A 19,304-nucleotide genomic window follows, 5' to 3' on the forward strand; every position below is an offset into this window, starting at 1 on the left:
CGTTTGGGTGCCGCGCGCAAAGTATGAACAAGAACTTAGCAGTCAAAATGAAAGCGAAAGTGTGCCCTTCATTTAAATGATCAAATCACATTTTAGAGTTATGACTACGACAAGCATTTGACATGTTTTTTCTTTCATAGCAAACTCACTATTGTGCCTTAAATAAAGGTTTTCAATGTCAGTATAACTACTCTAGCCTATATATTGTTGAATATAATCTGATAATAGCAAATGTCTGATTTTACCAGTGAATAAAATTGTCTAATATGACAGATTGCAAGCATATATCTCAAACACAATAATTCAACATCAGAATTATTATAAGTAGAATAGAATTATTTATAGAAACCAGTAGACCTACACATAATATTAATATTGATGTTGTGCCATATGTTTGTCTTTACCATACCTTTATTTTACATGTACAGAATCGTGAGAGAATCGTGATCTTTATTTTAAGCAAAAAAATCGCGATTCTCATTTTAGCCAGAATCGTGCAGCTCTACTTTAGGGTTGTGTTTTTTAGAAGATTTTTTTCTTGGTGGTCATTTGTTGTGTTCACAAATGTAGGTTATAAAATAGTTGGGAGAAAATACATGAAACTTAGAAATTTGGTACATGATCTGAAGATATTGATGACACGAGGCAACAAGTTGCATGGAATAAATGCATTTCTCTAGGAAGTTTTCAAGGGATCAGATGCCTAGAGGGTTTTGAGTGAGCCTGATTACAATGACCTTACTTTAGGGTTGTGTTTTTCTTGATGGACATTTGTTGGGTTCACGATTGTAGGTGTAGGTATTAGAGTAATGTTTTAAAAGTTTCAAAAAATAGTAGAAGTAAGTTGTCTAATCATCTTTCAAATATTCAGAAACAAGACCCAACAAATGGTGTGGACTAGACTATTTTTCTTTGCAGTGTTCACTTGAGCAGAAAGCATGTGCTTTAAAGCTACGTTGGTTGTAGGAATGTTAACAATTACTTGACGATCGATTAATTGTCAATAAGCTTTTAATCAATAGACCTTATTGATGACAGATTAACCATAGACATTTAAAAGATAAGTTTTGCTTTGAGTTGAGATGCACATGTCCACGACTTTAATAATAATAATAATAATTCCTTACATTTATATAGCGCTTTTCTGGGCACTCAAAGCACTTTACACAATGGGGGGGGAGTCTCCTCATTCACCACCAGTGTGCAGCATCCACCTGGATGACGCGACGGCAGCCATTTTGCGCCAGACCGCACACCACACACCAGCTGATTGGTGGAGAGGAGACAGTGATGAAGCCAATTGAATATGGGCATGGTTAGGAGGCCATGATGGACAGAGCCCAGTGGGCAGACTTTATACATTAGGCTGGATAATCAAGTGTGTGCAGTTCACGTGACCTTGTGGCATCACTCTCTTGACATTGCATATCTGCTGATGCACAAAACCCTGTTATGCTTGGATCTTGGTTATAGACCACGTTAATCCAGGTCAGGTAAATCAAAAAATAGGTCGCATGATATTTAAGGTGGGTCGGGCGTGGATTAAATCAATCCTTGGTAATGCAAACTTGAACTACTTTCTCTAAAATATTAAGGAGTTTCTGCGTGTTGTGTAGGAGTGTTGCTGCCGATGTTATTATAATTGTAATATTTAATAATATGATGATATTCAAAATTTCCCAGAGATGGGTTGCGGCTGGAAGGGCTTCCGCTGTGTAAAAACTTGCTGGATAAGCTGGTGGTTCATTCCGCTGTGGCGACCCCGGATTAATAAAGGAACTGAGCCAACAAGAAAATGAATGAATGAATGATATTCAAAATTTGTAGTCATACAGCTCTGAATAACTTGAAACACTACTAGTCTCTCCGTAGTTCTCCATAGTCGTCTTGCCAATATAAACACTGCCGTCACCCCCACATCTGCTTATGTGTAGAATAGTTGAAGAATGAAAAAGACGCGACTGACGAAAAAAATGTGAGCCGCATAAGACACTCGCGGCCATTAGTAAACCATTTAAAAATTGCCCCTCTCGACGCAAAATGTGCGTTCGTTGATCGGCTCCCTATGCAGGCAGACTTTAAAAATATATATATAATAATATAATTTAATCATTTAACTGCTACTGTTAATTGGATAAAATCGCACCCTTTCGGTTAACAGTTAATCGGTTATTTTGAGCATCCCTAGTTTCTGTATGTCAGAATACATTAAATATCACTCAAAACACTGAAAACTTAAATGCGTCTTAATAAATTTGATGTCATATAAATTTGATAACTTAACAAAAAAGTCGACCCCCCGCCCCATTGCCAATGCATAATTCGCACCCTGACAACAGACCCACATTTTTTATAGTTTACAAAAGATCTTGATGTATTTTGAAAGCTTAAGTTGGTTAACAAGAAAAGTTGTTACAGATCTCGTTAATCTAGCTGTTGGTTAGACGAGATATCTCTTATAAGACTGGTTGGTTGATGGATTAGTCTACTGTGTTGAGTATTTTGTAGCGCTAAATGCTAATTTTTCCAATTGAGATTAACTTTGAGTGGAAACTTTTTTTTTTTCCCCCCATTCCTGAGTTTCTTGACCTTTGCAGGTCTCGGTTTTCCAGAATATCATAGTATGTTTTAACGTCAAAAGAAGTCAAACCTACTTCCCAAAACCCCCCCTGAATCCCTGTTTCAACCCCCTTTTCCACATTTAAGAGCATTTACGTCACCCCGAGCAGGTCTTTGCGAAGGCAGCGCATATTATTCACAATCTCCAACTCTCATTGATAAGGATTAGATGCTGTCTGCATGTCCATATATAGTCTGGTTTTCCCAGTACACTTTCTTGGCTCATGGCTGATCACATTCCGTATAAGCTGCAGCTGTTTTCAGATTTGGATGACATATCCCCCCGCTTTTTTCCCTGCTGATTTAGGACATGTAGTGAGTAAGCATGCCGTATTAGAAAGCTACATTTCTTGAAGTAATTGCTTTTTAATAAAAAAAAGCTGATTACAAGCTCATTGGATGCTCCATGTTTTGAGAGTATCATGGGAATGCGGTTCATGTTTCCACGTCAGACCCTAAATTGACAATGTGTGGTTTTTTTTGTATTTTAATTGGGTTTATGGGGATTTTTGCTCATAAAGTTCTTTATCATTCCAAAGTTTGTCTGTTTGAACAGGCTTTAATTTATTTGGGTGATCTATAAAACATTTGCAGTGTACTCCACATGGATTATAATTTATTCTTTATTCTGTTATATTCACTCCATTAAACTGCTTTGATTTGGCTTGATGAAGGGACAGTTTTTGGCCCTTACACAAAAACTCCTGGGATTTTTGACACGAAGTTGATGCAACATCACAAACAGATGGTTTACTTAAAAACAAATGGTTTCTATATTAAAGATGTCAAAAGCTACTGCGATTTGGTACCAAATTGAAACACAATGGAAGTGCCTTTTTAAAGGACTATGACCCCCCACCACCACCACCACCTTCTCAGCAGGGTGTTTTCACACCTCTAGTTTGGAAAAGAGTCTACCATGTAAACAGCGATTTTTGATTACCTTAAAGGATCACGTGAGTTCTGAAATGCGGAGGTTGTTCATTCCGTTCGCCATGCGGTATCAAATTCCATTTAAACATCCTGAATGAAAATATGCTGAATGAGTATGAACTGCTGAACTGCAGCTAAAGTATAAAGATTAAAAATGAAACGCACGAAATTGCATGAAACTCTCGAGGAAACGCAGGATAGCCTGGTAATTTGACATTAATTGTTTTATACTGAAACTTTTCTTCTAAAAGCGCGTCCTGGTCTAATCCAAATTTCTTTGCACGTTAAACACACGCAGGGCCAGAGCAAGCTGAACTGACCCTCTAGGCAAACGGCAATCACCTTGCAGTCAACCCGAAAGTGACCAGTTCGCAGGTATTCCGAAATAAATCGCGAAAGTAAGGACCTTGAGGGAGGGGGTGGGTGTAGCGGATGAAAGTGAAGACCAGGGGATTCGCTCACTATTCTGCTGCGGTCGCCTCTATGCACCCACCGTCCCTGAACACACATCTGCCACAACAGGAAAGTAAAAAAAACTGCAACTGCGTTATTTTTTTAACCCATAGAATATTTTAAATTAATCACGTGCGATAACGCTCTAATTTTGACAGCCCTAATTTTTAAAAAAATGCTGAAAATAGAAAATAATAGAATGCACAACAAATGTATAAAATATATAAATGTATGGTAATAAATAAAGATTTAAATGAGTTTTTCAAACATTTTAGAGACAATGTCAGACAGATGGGCCTTTAAAAATTGATCCGAGAAAGAAGTGTGCCCCGAAGTGAAAAAGGTTGATAACCCCCCGGTATATGCAATACTTATACCGCAGAGAGATTTGCCATAAATGGGTAGAATTTTTATTTCAGTGTGTGTGTGTGCTGTTCTGTTATTTGCTAGAAAGTAAATCTAGGACAGGAGTAGAGACTAGAGAGGTGTCCGAATATCTTTCCTGGTTGTCATTCATACGTATGGGCTAAATGTTTTCATCTTCACTTTTTTAGATTGATAAAAAATTAAAGCAGAAAAAATATTCATTATTAGCTGTTTATTTTAGGATGATCATTACATTAATAAAAGTAAAAAAATATATAATAAAATTGTAAGAAAAATCGCTATCCAATACTTGATAGCAATATTGCATGTTTTCCCAGTATCGTGAGGACCTAATTCACTCTTCACTGTGTTGCGCCAAAACACACAGAGCTTATAAATTCATAGTTGCCACATTGGTAGTAAGTCCACATCCATTTTATTGGTTTGCTTTTCAGCTCATAACACTGGTTTGTTTTTCAGTAGTACCCATGAAGTCGTATTGAAAGAGTTTTGCGTTTTGGTTTTCATTTGTTGATGGTTTACGATATATGATTCTGGATCAGATCCGCCCTGGCCACCAAACCAAGCTCATTTCTGCTATATAAGTTTTGAAATGAGTTATTCACCCCTCTCTTAAAGGAGAACAGAAAACCCCTCCATGTTGATCAGGCCTGCTAGATCCGTCAAGCTTGTTTGCTAGATTTTGCTCCGAGCTGCCTGAAATAGCTGCGCACTCACTCTCTCTCGCTGTGTGGACACCTGTTTTCTTGTGAAGGCAGCTGCCGTTCTTGGGATCATCCTAAAACAATTGCCTTTATCACACGCAGTTGTTGCCACAAGCTCTGCCACAATCAATCAGTCCTGCTCTGCCACAGGAATAAATGTTAGGAGAAATGGTTTCTATTAAAGTATGTGCTTTTAAAGGGCCAGCCAATGCAATCTTGTGTAATGAAAATCCGTCATCTATTCCAGGAGTTCCCCAACCTTTTTGCCAGCGACCCTCAAAATGACAATGCAGTGACTCGCGAGCCCCAATATCCTCTTAGGTGGTTATAAATACAGAAACCTTGCATGTAATGGCGCACACACACCATTAGACCAAAGTCTATTCTTCTCATAATTTTTTCTGTATGTCAGTGCTGTAAATGGGAGAGAAAGTTTAACCTGGTGTTATAAAATCAATCTGCTGCATCTGATGCTATTGCTGTGTCTTTAATATTATGTAATTGCCTCAGGGGTTGCAATTCAGTAGAACTAGTAACTATAAGCTAATATAGTAACTAAATAGTAACTATAAATGACTATTTTCTTTTCAGTGGGTTTTTGGATTAAATATAGTAATTTTTATGGTCTAATAAAAATAAATAGGTTTTTTGGAAATCACCAGGTGACCCCCCCCCCCTTCATTTTCCTGTGACCACCACTTTAAGAACCATTAATCTATTTCATTTGTCAAGGGTATGCTGAATTAAATTGAAATTAACGTTTTAGGAAACTGATTTCTGACTTGCTGTGTGTTTGTAATAGTCTTATCTTTCGCTTTCTGTTCAGAATAAAATGTTCCAGATTGTAAAATAAGACGAAGTACATTTCTGTTCTAGTGTTTAATTGAGTGGATAATGGAATAGGCAGTGTGACATTGTTATGTAATGTATGAATGGGCTTCTGCGTTGAGTCAGAATTAAAAACTCCCCACTTTGTCATTTTTTTCATGCTTTTCGTTGATTTCCATCACAAAAGATTGGATAATTAATCCTGCATAACTCGCAGAAGAGTGCTAACATTACCTATGATGACTTATTTGCGTCTCCTTTCATCCAGGACAGATAAAGAATTCCAGGGGGGCAAATCTATTGTTTTTTTTTTTTTGGTAAAGCTTTAAACATTTGCCCCTTACAATTTAGGAATTAAAGAGCTCCTATTATGGGTTTTTGAAAATGACCTTCCATGTAGTGTGTAACACAGCTCTAAGTGAAGTGAAATATCCAGCTAAGGCTTAAATCTGAAAGTGCACAATGTTTAAAACTTCTCTGTTTGATTTTACGGTGGGTTTCTTTTGACCGCACCCTGTTTTAGAGAATATCACAATGGCTAACGCAGCAAGTATAAAATCTGTCCGTTTCGCAAGGTGTGCGCGATATGTAACTCGTGAATTTGTTTTACATTTATTTACACCTTGTTGAACAATTTATGTTTGGCAAGGTGTATGGTTTTTCAAGTTACTTATAAAAAGAATGCTACTTCAGTCATATTGTTGTAAGGTTTTAAGTTGACTAGTCACACAATAAAAAAAAATCTAACTTGTGAATCGGTCAAACTTTATGAAAAAACCTAGATTTTTATTTTGTTTTTTTTGCCATATCGCTCAGTCCTAGTTTACAGATTGGTATTTTTCTGATCTCATAACTCTGTGGTTAGTTGTTTTGAAAAATTTAAACAGGTGTTTTAAATAGGGCTGTCAAAATTTGCGCTTTAATGCACGTGATTATTTTAAATATTTAACGCTTAAAAAAAAAAAAAAAACGCAAATAACGCAGGTGCAGTTTTTTTTTATTTTATTTCCTGTTGTGGCCAACGTGTGTTCAGGGACATTGCATGCATAGAGGCGACCGCCTTGGGCAGCAGAATAGTTAGCGAACCCCCCCCCGGTCTTCACTTTCATCAACTACACCGCCCTGGCCTGGTTGGAAGAGGTGGGCCTGAGTGCGGTTCACTTGGGCTTTGGCTCGGTACGCTTGTAGTGTGAGTGCAAAACGGGCCTAAGCCCGAAACTGAAAGCAAGACGTGACTTTTAAGGGACTGTTTCATATGGATTAATTAATCATTCTTACTGTTCAGTGATCGCAAACTGCCGTAGTTTATTTAAGACGCAAACTCCTTACTGCAAGACAGCTGCACCTTCAGCAAACCTCCTCATTCCTGCAGCACAAGGGCTTTATGATTGTTTATGAGCGTCAAAAGTGGCGGATCTGTTCGGGGAATTATCTGACTGCGTGTCCCCGCATATTGAACGACTTCATTTAACTGATAAAGAAATCTCTGCTGTGCTGAGCGAGAGCGCTTCTCTACTGAACAGCGCATCATCGACGATGTAAGCTTGCCCAGGCTGGAATGTAGTGTGAGGGCCTATGCCATCCGTACCATGCCCAGGCCCGTTTCCTGGATCGTTTGAGAAGTGTGAGTGCGCTGAATCTGGCTCAAGCACGGTTCACTTGGCCGGCCCTGTCCAGGTTGGAAGAGGTCGCCCTGAGCGCGGTTCACTTGGGCTTTGGCGCGGTACGTTTGTAGTGTGAGTGCAAATCGCGCCAAAGCCTGAAACTGAAAGCGAGACGTGACTTTTAAGGGACTGTTTCATATGGATTTATTAATCATTCTTACTGTTCAGTGAACGCAAACTGCCGTAGCTTATTAAATACGCAAACCCCTCACTGCACGACAGCTGCGCGTCTTCAGCAGACCTCCTCATTCCTGCAGCACGAGGGCTTTATGATTGTTTATGAGTGCCAAAAGCGGCGGATCTGTTCGGCGAAATATCTGACTGCGCATCACCGCATCCCTAAGGACAGTTTGGCGAAATATTTGACTGCATGTCACTGCATATCAAACGACTTAAACGATATAACTAGAGAAATCTCCACTGTGCTGCTGAGTGAGAGAGCGCTTCTCACTGAATAGCGCAGCAGCGATGACGTAAGCGTGCCGAGGCCCGATTGTGGTGTGAGTGCGGGCCGTCGGGGAGACGGGAGGGGGGACAAGCGTGCTTTGGCCCGGTTTGAGGCAACTGTACATAGTGTGAGTACGGCCTGAGTGCGGACCGTCGTGGGAGACGTGACGTGGGGAAGCGTGCTTTGGCCTGGTTCAAGGCAACTGTACATAGTGTGAGTACGGCCTTAGAATCCAACATGGAAATCATTTTTGTTTGTTATCGATATTGATTGTTTTGAATTTCAAATGGCACCAACATATGCCTGTGCTTTTATTTCTGTGATAAATACGGCGTTTCGTGATTAATCATGATTAATTACAAAAAAAAAGTGTAATTAATTATGTAATTTTTTTTAATCATTTGACAGCCCTAATTTTAACAATGTTAACACGGATACTTTCTCTGTGGATGTATGTTTTGAGATTTCACTGCAAATGTCACGTTCATAACGCTGGAATTGCTCTTCTGTCTTTGTCATTGCAGGAAATGCTAAAGCCTACATTCACTGCTGCCACTTTACCCGGAGGCACCAACACCATCAGCACCACCACACAGTCACCGGTCTCTTCCTCGCCCTCCTCATCCTCAGTGGCCATGCACACCCAGAGCAGCGGCCCCTCGCTCTCTGGCACCACCTGCTGGCCGGTGGCGGCGGGGATGAACGCTCAGAGCATCTCCAGCGCAAACGGCACCGTGCTCAAAAGTTCTTCAGCCGGCATGATGCAGCTGCCCAGCGGATTCACACTCATGCCAGGTGCGTTTGTTGTTTGTCTTCTCCCCCTTTCACTTATTCACTTTCCCAAGGGGTTGCAAGAGGCACTGAAGCAGCCTGCATGACATCCTTTGTGTTTTATTGCACATGAACCTATTTGCTTGCTTGCATGCCAGCATACTTGAAATTCTGCTTCCAACTGATCCATCTGATCCTATTCACACCAAGAGCAGCTAAACAGATGATTTAAATCAGAGGAACAGCCAAAGTGTATGCATCTAGCTTTAGCAGCATACACATTTGTGTTAACCCTGTGATAAACATAATAGCAACATGCTAATTCATGTAAGCAATGTGCCAACATGGTTGCAACATGTTTAGTATTTAATAACATGAATCAACATCTTCAAAAAGTGAATTTAGCATGTTAATTCATGGTAGCAGAGTGCTAATTCATCTTAGCATAGTATTAAATAGAAATTAGAAAATTGTTAGCATTAATTTTTAGTAATGTTTAAAGTGCTAGCACATTTATTCATGCTAGTAAAATGTTATTTATTAGACAAATGTTTTCAAATATGTTCATTTTAGCACCGTGTCAGAATGGTAGTAGCATGTTAATTCATGTTAGCATGTTCGAAACATGTTAACATGTAATTTATTGTAGCTAGCACGTTCAACATTTTGCAATTATGAATTAACATATTAGCAAAATGTTAACTTGTGCTAACTGTGCCTAAGCATTATAGCAATTTTAAATAGTAAATATAAACATGCTAATGAATCCCAGTATGTCGTTTACATGTTAAAAATATACTAATTCATGCTAACAATGTATAAAACGTTACTGTTTATATTAGCTAAAGGTTGCTGATGCTAGAAACATGTTAACAGTGTCATAAACATGGTAGCAACATGTTCATTCATGCTAGCAAACTGTTTAATGTTAGAAACATGCAGCTGTAATTGTTAACTAAATCATCAAAAACATGTTAGCAACATAAAAAATGTATTACCTGCATGTTAATTTATGGGAGCAGCATGCTAATTCATCTTGACAATATATTAAATGAAATGTAAATTAGAAAATCGTTAGCATTAATTTCATTTAATGTGTTTAAAATGTTAGCATATTAATTCACGCAAGCCAAAAGTTATTTATTAGAAAAATGCAGAGTGACAAAATGGTAGTAGCATGTTAATTCATGTTAGCAAAATGTTAAACATGTTAGCATGTTATACATTGTACAGTAGCTAGCGTGACGTTTAAAATTTTGCAATTATGAATAGACAATAAAAACAGGTTAGTAAAATGTTAACTCATGCTAACTGTGCTAAGCAGTGTAGCAATGTTAAAAAGTAAACATGAAAATGCTAATTAATCCCAATTTTGTTACTAGCATGTTTAAAATATAATAATTCATGCTAACGGTGTGTTAAACATTGCTGTTTATTTTAGCAAATGGTTGAATATATTAGAAACATGTTAGCAGTGTCATAAACACGGTGGTAACATGTTCATTCATGCTAGCAAACTGTTTAATATCAGAAACATGCAGCTGTTAATGTTAACCAAATCGTTAAACATGTTAGCAACATACCAAATGTATTACGTGCATGTTAATTCATGGTAGCAGCATGCTAATTCATCTCAGCAAAGTATTAAATTAAATAGAAATTAGAAAACTGTTAGCGTTAATTTTTGTTAATGTGTTTAAAATGTTAGCACATCAATTCATGCTAGCAAAATATTATTATTTAGAAACATTTTATCAAATAGTTTAATTTTAGCAAGGTAACAAAATGGTAGCAGCATGCTAGTTAATGGTTGAAAATGTTAGAAACATGTTAACGTAAATTGTTTTAGCCTGCGAGACGTTTAACATTTGCAATTATAAATCAACATAAAAGCATGTTAGCAAAATGTTAACTTGTGCTAACAGTGTGCTGAGCATTGTAGCGATGTTAAAAAGTAAACTTAAACATGCTAATTGATCCCATTTTTTTTACTAGCATGTTAAAATAATAATTCATGCTAACAATGTGTCAAACATTTCTGTTTTATGACCTGTAAGCAGTGTCATAAACATGGTAGCAACATGTTCGTTCCTGCAAAAAAATAGTTTAATGTTAGAAACGTTATTAAAAACATGTTTATTCATGGAGCCACCTTTTCAACAACTAAGGTATTACCTGCAGATTTGTGTTAGGAAAATGTTAAACAGTTTAGAAGTGTGCTAGCGTCATGTTTATTCATGGTAAAATACAAAATATTGTAACTTTATAGCATTTTGCAATTATAAATCAAGATTAAAAGCTTGTTAGCAAAACAACATGTTAACTCATGTTAACAATGTGCTTAGCAATGTTAGAAAATGTCAAACATTCGAAACATGCTATTTATTCACACGTTACCGACATGTCAAAAACATAACTTCCAGCTAATGTTGTGCTAAATGTTGTTGTTTTTATTTTTATATTAGCAGATTGTTAACATGATTCTAATTTATTAAACAATGTCATAAACATGGTAGTAACATGTTAGCAAAATGTTTAATGTTAGAAAAATGCAGCCGTTAACGTTATTCATGTTGACAATGTTGACAATAGTAGCAATGTTAGAAAATGGTAAACATTAGAAACATGCTTTGTTGTCACAGCGTGTTACTAACCTAAAAACATTCATTCAAGCTAATTCAGGCTAACAATGTTCTAAATATTGTTGCCGTTTTAATATTAGCAGATTGTTAAATATATTACAAATATGTTAACGTTGTAAATATAGTAGTAACATGCTAGCATAATGTTTAATGTTAGATAAATGCAGCTGTTCACATTGTTCATGTTAACAAAATGTTTGCAACATGTTTATTCATGATACTACTGTGGTAACGTAAATATGTTAGCAGAAATTTAACTCACAATAGCCTCACGTTTAACGGTAGAAATGTTCATTCATGCCAGCTAAATGTTAAACGTTCTGAAAATGCTAGCAACGTTTATTAATTAATGTGAGCAACATGCGACTTCATGCTACCAATGTGCTCAGCATAGTAGCAATGTTAGAATATGGTAAACATTATGAACATGCTTTGTAGTCACAACGTGTTACTAACTTGTCAAAAACATTCATTCAAGCTAATTCAGGCTAGCAATGTGCGAAATATTGTTGCAGTTTTAATATTAGCAGATTGTTAAATATATTAGAAACATGTTAACGTCACAAACATAGTAGTAACCTGCTAGCATAATGCTTAATGTTAGTAAATTGCAGCTGTTCACGTTATTCATGTTTACAAAATGTAAACATGTTTATTCATGATACTACTGTGGTAACATAAATATGTTGGCAGAAATTTAGCTCCCATTAGCATCATGCCAGCTAAATGTTAAACATTTGAAAAATGCTAGCAACATGTTTATTAATTAATGTTAGCAAGCATACTGTTATGAAAAATGTTATTTAATCAGGACGTGTTGCCATCATGTCAAAATCATTAATAATCAATATGATCGATAGTTCATGCCAGCTAAATGTTAAATGTTAGCAACATGTTTATCAATTGATGTTAGCAACATGCTAATTCACGTTAACAACATGCTAAAAACAGTCAGTCATGTGAGCATTAGCTAAACCATGTCAGTATTGGTGTGAGTAGGCCTGTCGCTGTGTGTCCCGCAGGCGCTTCTCTTCCGCCGGGCACACACACTGTTCCTCTCAGTCAGCTGCAGACACACTCTCTGGCCATACAGTGTCCACAGACGCAGGCCAACAGCAGCGGCAGCACCGCTGTCCCCGCACACACACAACCCGCCGCGCTCTTCCGCCTGCCAGCCGCCGTCTCACTCACAGGTCAGTGCTGGACGATCTGCATGCTCAAGCTTTCTCTCTTTGTGTAAACTAACTAGGCCTGAACGCTTAATTGCATTTACAGCACTATTGCTATATATGTATTGATTTTTTTAGCGTCTGTGTGAAATAGGGCTGCACTATATTAGGCATGGGATGATAACTAGTTTCAAGGTTTACCATGGTTTGGAGAAGTCAAGGTTTTAAAACTGTTAAAGTTTTCTGTTACACTGTTCCTATGCTGTATGCTTTTTTTTATGTATGTGGTTTTTTTTTTACAAGTATTGTATTTAGTTTTTTAGTCCAACAGTATCTCCAGCAGAAAATGAGCCTCTACATCAGGGGTCACCAATCTCTTTCCTGGAGGTCCGTTGCCCTGCAGTGTTTAGCTCCAACTTGCCTCAACACACCTGCCTGGGTGTTTTAAGTATACCTAGTAAGACCTTGATTAGCTTGATCAGGTGTGTTTGATTAGGGTTGGAGCTCAAATCTGCTGCCCACCGGACCTCTATGAACAAGTTTGGTGACAACTGCTGTACGTTAAAGGGTCATGAAACCCCCTCGTTTCAGCAGGGTGTTTTCACACCTCTACTTTGGAAAAAGTCAGAAAAGTGGGCGTGTCCAGCTCTGTTTAGGGGGGAGTGTCGGAGGAAGAAAAGAGGCTTGGTGTGGGAGTGTCTATTTGGGCGCGCTGAATTTCAGAGTCAAAACACACACACACAGGGGAGAAAGGGTTTACATGGACATCTGTAGTCGAATTATTTAGCAAATTATTAAATGGTGGACTTTAACTGCAGTTTGGCTCTTTCATTCAGGGAATTCATTCATGTCCCTCGCGACAAACAAGATATTTGATTCGAGGAACTGCTCTAAGCGTGTATTTTTCATACAATGTTTGATACCGCACGGCGAATGAGAGAAAAAAAACCTCAGCATTTCCCGGAAACTTAGATGCACACAAAAGGTATTTTCAGAAAGCCGCGTGTGTTATTCCGGTCACAAAATGCGGTAAAAATCCTACACGAGGTTAAAGTTTGGTTGTAGTGCTAACATGTTTACACTCTGTGCAATAGTTTGTTCTATACGAACAAACTGAATAAACAGAGCACTGGTCGCTTACTTACCAAATCTGTAGAGACAGGACAATCACCAGCAACTAGAGCCGCGTCTTTATTAAGAGAAGACTACAAGCGAATCCGGATCTCAATGTTTGCAGATGAGAACAGCTCTTAGATAAACAATGTTCCTCCTTAGACACGTAAGTTATTGTTGTCGAGCGTCGCGTACACTGTTAATCCACACGTGAGTCTGAGCTCTCACAGAGAGAAAATGAAAACGAAACTTAACTGCAGCAAACTATAAAAGCAACACTTCACGCTTGTTTTGCCAACACAACGTGGCGCCTCTGCCGTCTAAACACTGTGACAGTAATGAATATTAATGAAGTTGCACAATAGAGCGCGCTGATTGGTTTGAACCAAGCCTTAATCATGCGTTGATGCAGCACACTGTAAGACGTAATAAGACACACTCTGGCTCAGACGTCCAGTCTGCACGCTGGAATACACGCTATTATCTCATGACCAAGACGCAGCTTCAAAAATGAGTTTCAAACAGGAAGTACGAATTTGCTTGAAATAACGCAAAAACAACCAATTTACACTTTTTAGTGAAATATAGGTGTCCTAATAGTGTTTTTAGCAGTGTGGGACACATATACGACTGTCAACAGCTCAAAAAATGTGTTTCGGTGTTTCGAAGAAGAACGTAATTTAGAGCAGCGATCGCAATATTGTGATACTGTGATATTTTATCCAAGGTTATCAGACTGTCAGAATCTTTTTCCAGCTCATCCTTACATGATATTGGAAAAAAACTGACCTTTTGATATTTTGTTTTAGTTTATTGAATGTTGATAGTCTATTTTATTTAAATAAAAAAATAAAAAACGTTAATTCCTATTTATTTCAGTTAACTTAAATGGTTTTATCCAGTCACTGAGGATGTTTTCTGTCCTCTGTGCATCAGGTGGAGCGATGCCTCAACAGCTGCAAGCCATCCAGGTTCATCCCAGTCCTCAGAGCAGCGACAGCAGTCCTGAGATCAGCCAGACGTCCAGCAGCGCCACTGGTACAGACCTCCACACCCCCACACAGCAGACCTCATTAGACCAGTGCAGGGAACTTATGAATTTTGGAATTTTTGGAATTTCATGCAATTTTAAAAGGTCATTTCCTTACATTTCTAATGTAGGGAAATTTTTCGGTTCAGAGAATGCAAGGCGCGCCACACTTCCTTTTGTGTTGACAAAAAAAAGTATTGCACTGAACTTTTTATGTTGGTAGGCAACCACTGAATTGCAGCGTATTGTGAGCGAGTGCTGCTGTTGATATTGTTACAATTGTAATATTTAATAATATTGTAATTATTTTGCTTCAGATAACTTGAAATAGTGACCAATAGTCTCTCCTTTATCTTTAAGGGTGCTTTCACACCTGTGAATTGACTTAGTTGTTCCGAAACAGGGATTAAAATTGTTACATTGTTGCTCTTTGTTCTTGGTGCGGTTCGCTTTCACACGGCAAAGTTTCAAAACAGACAAAAGAGCTCATGTGTCTCAAAAGACACCAAAACAAGTCATGTGTGAGTAAACTCTCCTTAAATTGGTCAGAGTTTCAAGGTTTATTTTGCAGAGTCCTGCTCAGCTGCCATGCGTCCTTATTTTTAATTTGTGGCGATGAGCAATACGACATTACTGCCACTATATTATATGCCATTATATACATGACATTATATTTTCATTACTGCGAAGCTGCCCTTTCATTTTGAATAGTGACGCCCACAGACTGCATCTACTATATAGTATAGAAGTATGCGATTTCTGATGCAGCTAAGCACTGCTGTCAACTCACCGGAAACCCTGCAAACTACCCACGGTCATTTGTAAAGCATTTAAAATAGTCGCCTCTCAACGCAAAAAGGGCATTTGGTGTGATCAAGGCCTAAGACAGGGAATTTCTATATATGAATGAACTCTTGGAATTTCTAGTTCACATGTTCCTAAAGATCTGAGTGATCTGAGTATTCAGTGAGCATATCTGTTATGTATTGAGGTCCTAGGCCATTTAGTAATTTATAGACCAGTAATAATGCTTTAAACTCTATTCTGAATGTAACTGGGAGCCAGTGTAAAGACCTGAGGACAGGTGTGATGTGCTCTGATGAGCTGCAACTGTCTGACTGTCTTTTTGGGATGGCCAGTGAGGAATCCATTGCAGTAATCCACCCTGCTGCTGATAAAAGCATCAGCAAGTTTCACACTTGGAACAGAGCAACTAATTCTTGCAATGTTTTTTTGAGATGATAGTATGCTGATTTAATTACTTTGACATGACTGCTGAAATTCACATCTGACCCAGGAATCACACCTGGATCATAAGCTGCAATACTATCATGGCCCACTGGGGGCGCACATTCTTAAAACCACTGCACTTTGTCTTAAATATGCTTTCTATGTGTGTTCAGCTAGCCACACCGCGACTATAGTCACGTCCTCAGTGCCTTCTTCAGTAGCCGGACACATGATGTACCCTGGAGCTCACGTCATGTACGCCACCTCCACCCCCGCCCTTACTGACGGAGGTCTGACTGTGCTCAGCGCCTTCCCACAACCCCCCAGTGCAATGCATGTGTCGCACACAACGAATCAGGACTCAGGTCAGTTCCACAGCCGCACACACTAGACACTAATGTATGTATGTGTGTGTGTGTGTGTATATATTTATATACATATAAGTGTGTGTGTGTGTGTGTGTATATTTCTTTATTTATTTATAAATATATATATATATATATATATATATATATATATATAAAATTAATAATATAATTTAAATATGAGTCCTTTAAATCAAATTTCATCTTCTTTCTGATGCATCTACGTGCCTAAATGAACTGCTGAATGATTGGCTGATCAGATATTTGCTTGACCAAGCCGTTGAACTGATGTGCCTAATAATGTGGTCATTAAATTTGCATTGTTAAAAGGTAGAAAGTGAATGGTTTTGTGTGTTGTTTTGTACATGTTTAGGTGGAGTTCCTCAGATGTTCCTCACAGGACCTCCTGGCACTGTACAGATCCCAGTTTCAGCCGTTCCCCTTCATTCGGTAATAAAGTGAACCTGTTCATGTGTAGACGCATTGGATTGTTATTTCTTTAAAAAAAAAGAAATGTGATGAAATATTTTAGATAATTTTGTTATATAGAGCTATGGGGATCCCTGATCCCTGATAGTCAGATGTGGAGCTTACATTAATCAGATTCACTCTAGTGAACTGCATCCATGTTAGCACGTCGCGTTTGATGTTGTAGATTCACAGCAGGTAATCAGTAAATGCCCAATGCAATCTGATTCAGAAATATATACAGTGGTGGAATTAAGTATTGAACACATCACTGTGTTTATTAGAAAACCTATTTCCTAAGGTGCTGTTGACTTGAATGTTTTACCCAATGTTGATAACAACCAAAGAAATGCACATATGCAAAGAAAACAAGTCTAATTAATTCACAAATTAACTAATGCATAACAAAATGAAATGACGCAGAGAAGAAGTATTTTACACATGAAGAAAGGAAGGTGTGCAAAGGCAGCGAAAGCCCAGACAGCAGTTGAAATCTCTCAGTAGTTCTACAGCAACCCTCCGCCCTTCCTCAGTGTAAATGAATATTAGTTGCTTTACTCCAACATCTACATTAGCAGGAGGATGAAGATGAAACCAGGTGGACATTTCAGCAAGACAATGATCCCAAACACAGCCAAGGAGACTCTCGGATGCTTTCAGAGAAAGAAAATCAAGCTGTAGAATGGCCCAGCCAATCACCTGACTTAAATCCAATAGAGAATACAGAATAAAGCTCAGATTTAATAGACTAGACCAGGGGTCGGCAACCCAAAATGTTGAAAGAGCCATATTGGACCAAAAAAAACAAAAACAAATATGTCTGGAGCCGCAAAAAATTAAAGGCTTTATATAAGCATTATAATGATGGCAACACATGCTATATGTATTTATATTAGCTATATTAGCCTACTAAAAAAATGACTTCGTTGGCTACAAATACATACTGAGCCTTCATGATTAAATGTTCATTTCCCTGCAGTGCATCCTGTAGAGAATGACGCGCCACGTGACTACTCTGTTGTACGATGCCGTCTCAAGTTTAACTTAATTACAGTATATTAATGAATTATGTTTAATGTTCAAGTTTAACTTCATTACAATATTAATGAATTGTTTAATGATCAAGTTTAACTTCATTAAAATATTAATGAAATATGTTTAATGACCAAGTTTAACTTCATTACAATATTAATGAAGTATGTTTAATGATCAAGTTTAACTTCATTACAATATTAATGCATTATGTTTTGCTTTGATGAAATTAAAGAAATGCAATAAAGAAATCAGATTTTTTAATGTTTTTTTTATTTTGAGGATTCAAAAAAACAACATCAAAATGAATGTGCACAACGTGCCCCTTATCTGGACAACAAACAGTGCAATAAAACGCAGTCTGCCATTTCCATTTCAAGATCAGCTTGAGTCATTCCTGGGAATGTGCTCAACAAGGAAGGGTCAATCTCCAGGGGTGTGTGTCAAGGAAAGACAGTCTCGTTTTTTCCTTTCGCAACTCACAAAATCTGCTCCCAAATGCAGTTTGCATATCAACGATCGCACCTTGTTAATAATCACCGTTGAGTTAGTGATCGGGATGGGCTTCTTTGAATTCTCTCAGGGAGGGAAAATGAGAAAGCGTGCCCCGCTGTACATCTTTGGCAAAGACAGCTTGCGCTCCATGGCGCATCACACAGCCGCCGGTTTGTTTACAACAGCTACCTGCCTGGCATCCCGCCCTGCTGATAGAAACGTGTGTCGCAGGCTATGACGCAAATCTTCGTTGACAGAAATGTTGAAATTAAATATTCTACACACTTTTACAGCGTTGGAAAACGTTAAGATTGTTTGTCCTCCTATAGAAACCATATTAAAACAAAAAATATATTTACCTCCCTCATCGTTTTCCATTTTCAAACATTTTTTGAAAAAGTTTCAGGGAGCCACTAGGGCAGCGCTAAAGAGCCGCATGCGGCTCTAGAGCCGCGGGTTGCCGACCCCTGGACTTGACCCACAGAAGCATCAAGATTTTGACACTGTTAAAGTCTGTGAGAAACTCTCAGATAGATAGATAGACCGACAGACAGACATACCGACATACCGACAGACAGACAGACAGACAGACAGACAGACAGACAGACAGACAGACAGACAGACAGACAGACAGACAGACAGACAGACAGACTGATTGATTGATTTGATAGATAGATAGATAGATAGATAGATAGATAGATAGATAGATAGATAGATAGATAGATGATAGATAGATAGATAGATAGATAGATAGATAGATAGATAGATAGATAGATAGATAGATAGATAGATAGATAGATAGATAGATAGATAGATAGATAGATAGATAGATTGATTGATTGATTGATTGATTGATTGATTGATTGATTTTGGTGCACAAAAGTGTTTTTAGAGCTTCTAATGATTCCACAGAAGTCATGGACTGCTTTGATAATGTTTTTTGGTTCCTTTCC

At 38.0% G+C, this 19,304-nt stretch overlaps 1 protein-coding gene across 2 annotated transcripts in view; it reads left to right on the top strand.

Moving 5' to 3' along the window:
- srfa (serum response factor a) overlaps positions 1–19,304 on the top strand; it is a 45,230-nt gene that overhangs the window by 20,823 nt on the left and 5,103 nt on the right. Inside the window, exons 3-7 of one of the 2 annotated variants that reach the window (NM_001110526.2) lie at positions 8,561–8,831; positions 12,472–12,642; positions 14,668–14,769; positions 16,165–16,356; positions 16,730–16,806. In NM_001110526.2, the coding sequence (NP_001103996.2) occupies positions 8,561–8,831; positions 12,472–12,642; positions 14,668–14,769; positions 16,165–16,356; positions 16,730–16,806 (813 nt within the window). The remainder of the gene's footprint in view (positions 1–8,560; positions 8,832–12,471; positions 12,643–14,667; positions 14,770–16,164; positions 16,357–16,729; positions 16,807–19,304) is intronic. The other variant, XM_087302364.1, reaches the window with a different exon arrangement.

The sequence above is a fragment of the Danio rerio genome, chromosome 22 (assembly GCF_052040795.2).
Source record: "Danio rerio strain M-AB ecotype USA chromosome 22, GRCz13ab, whole genome shotgun sequence".
In the NCBI taxonomy this organism is placed as follows: domain Eukaryota; kingdom Metazoa; phylum Chordata; class Actinopteri; order Cypriniformes; family Danionidae; genus Danio; species Danio rerio.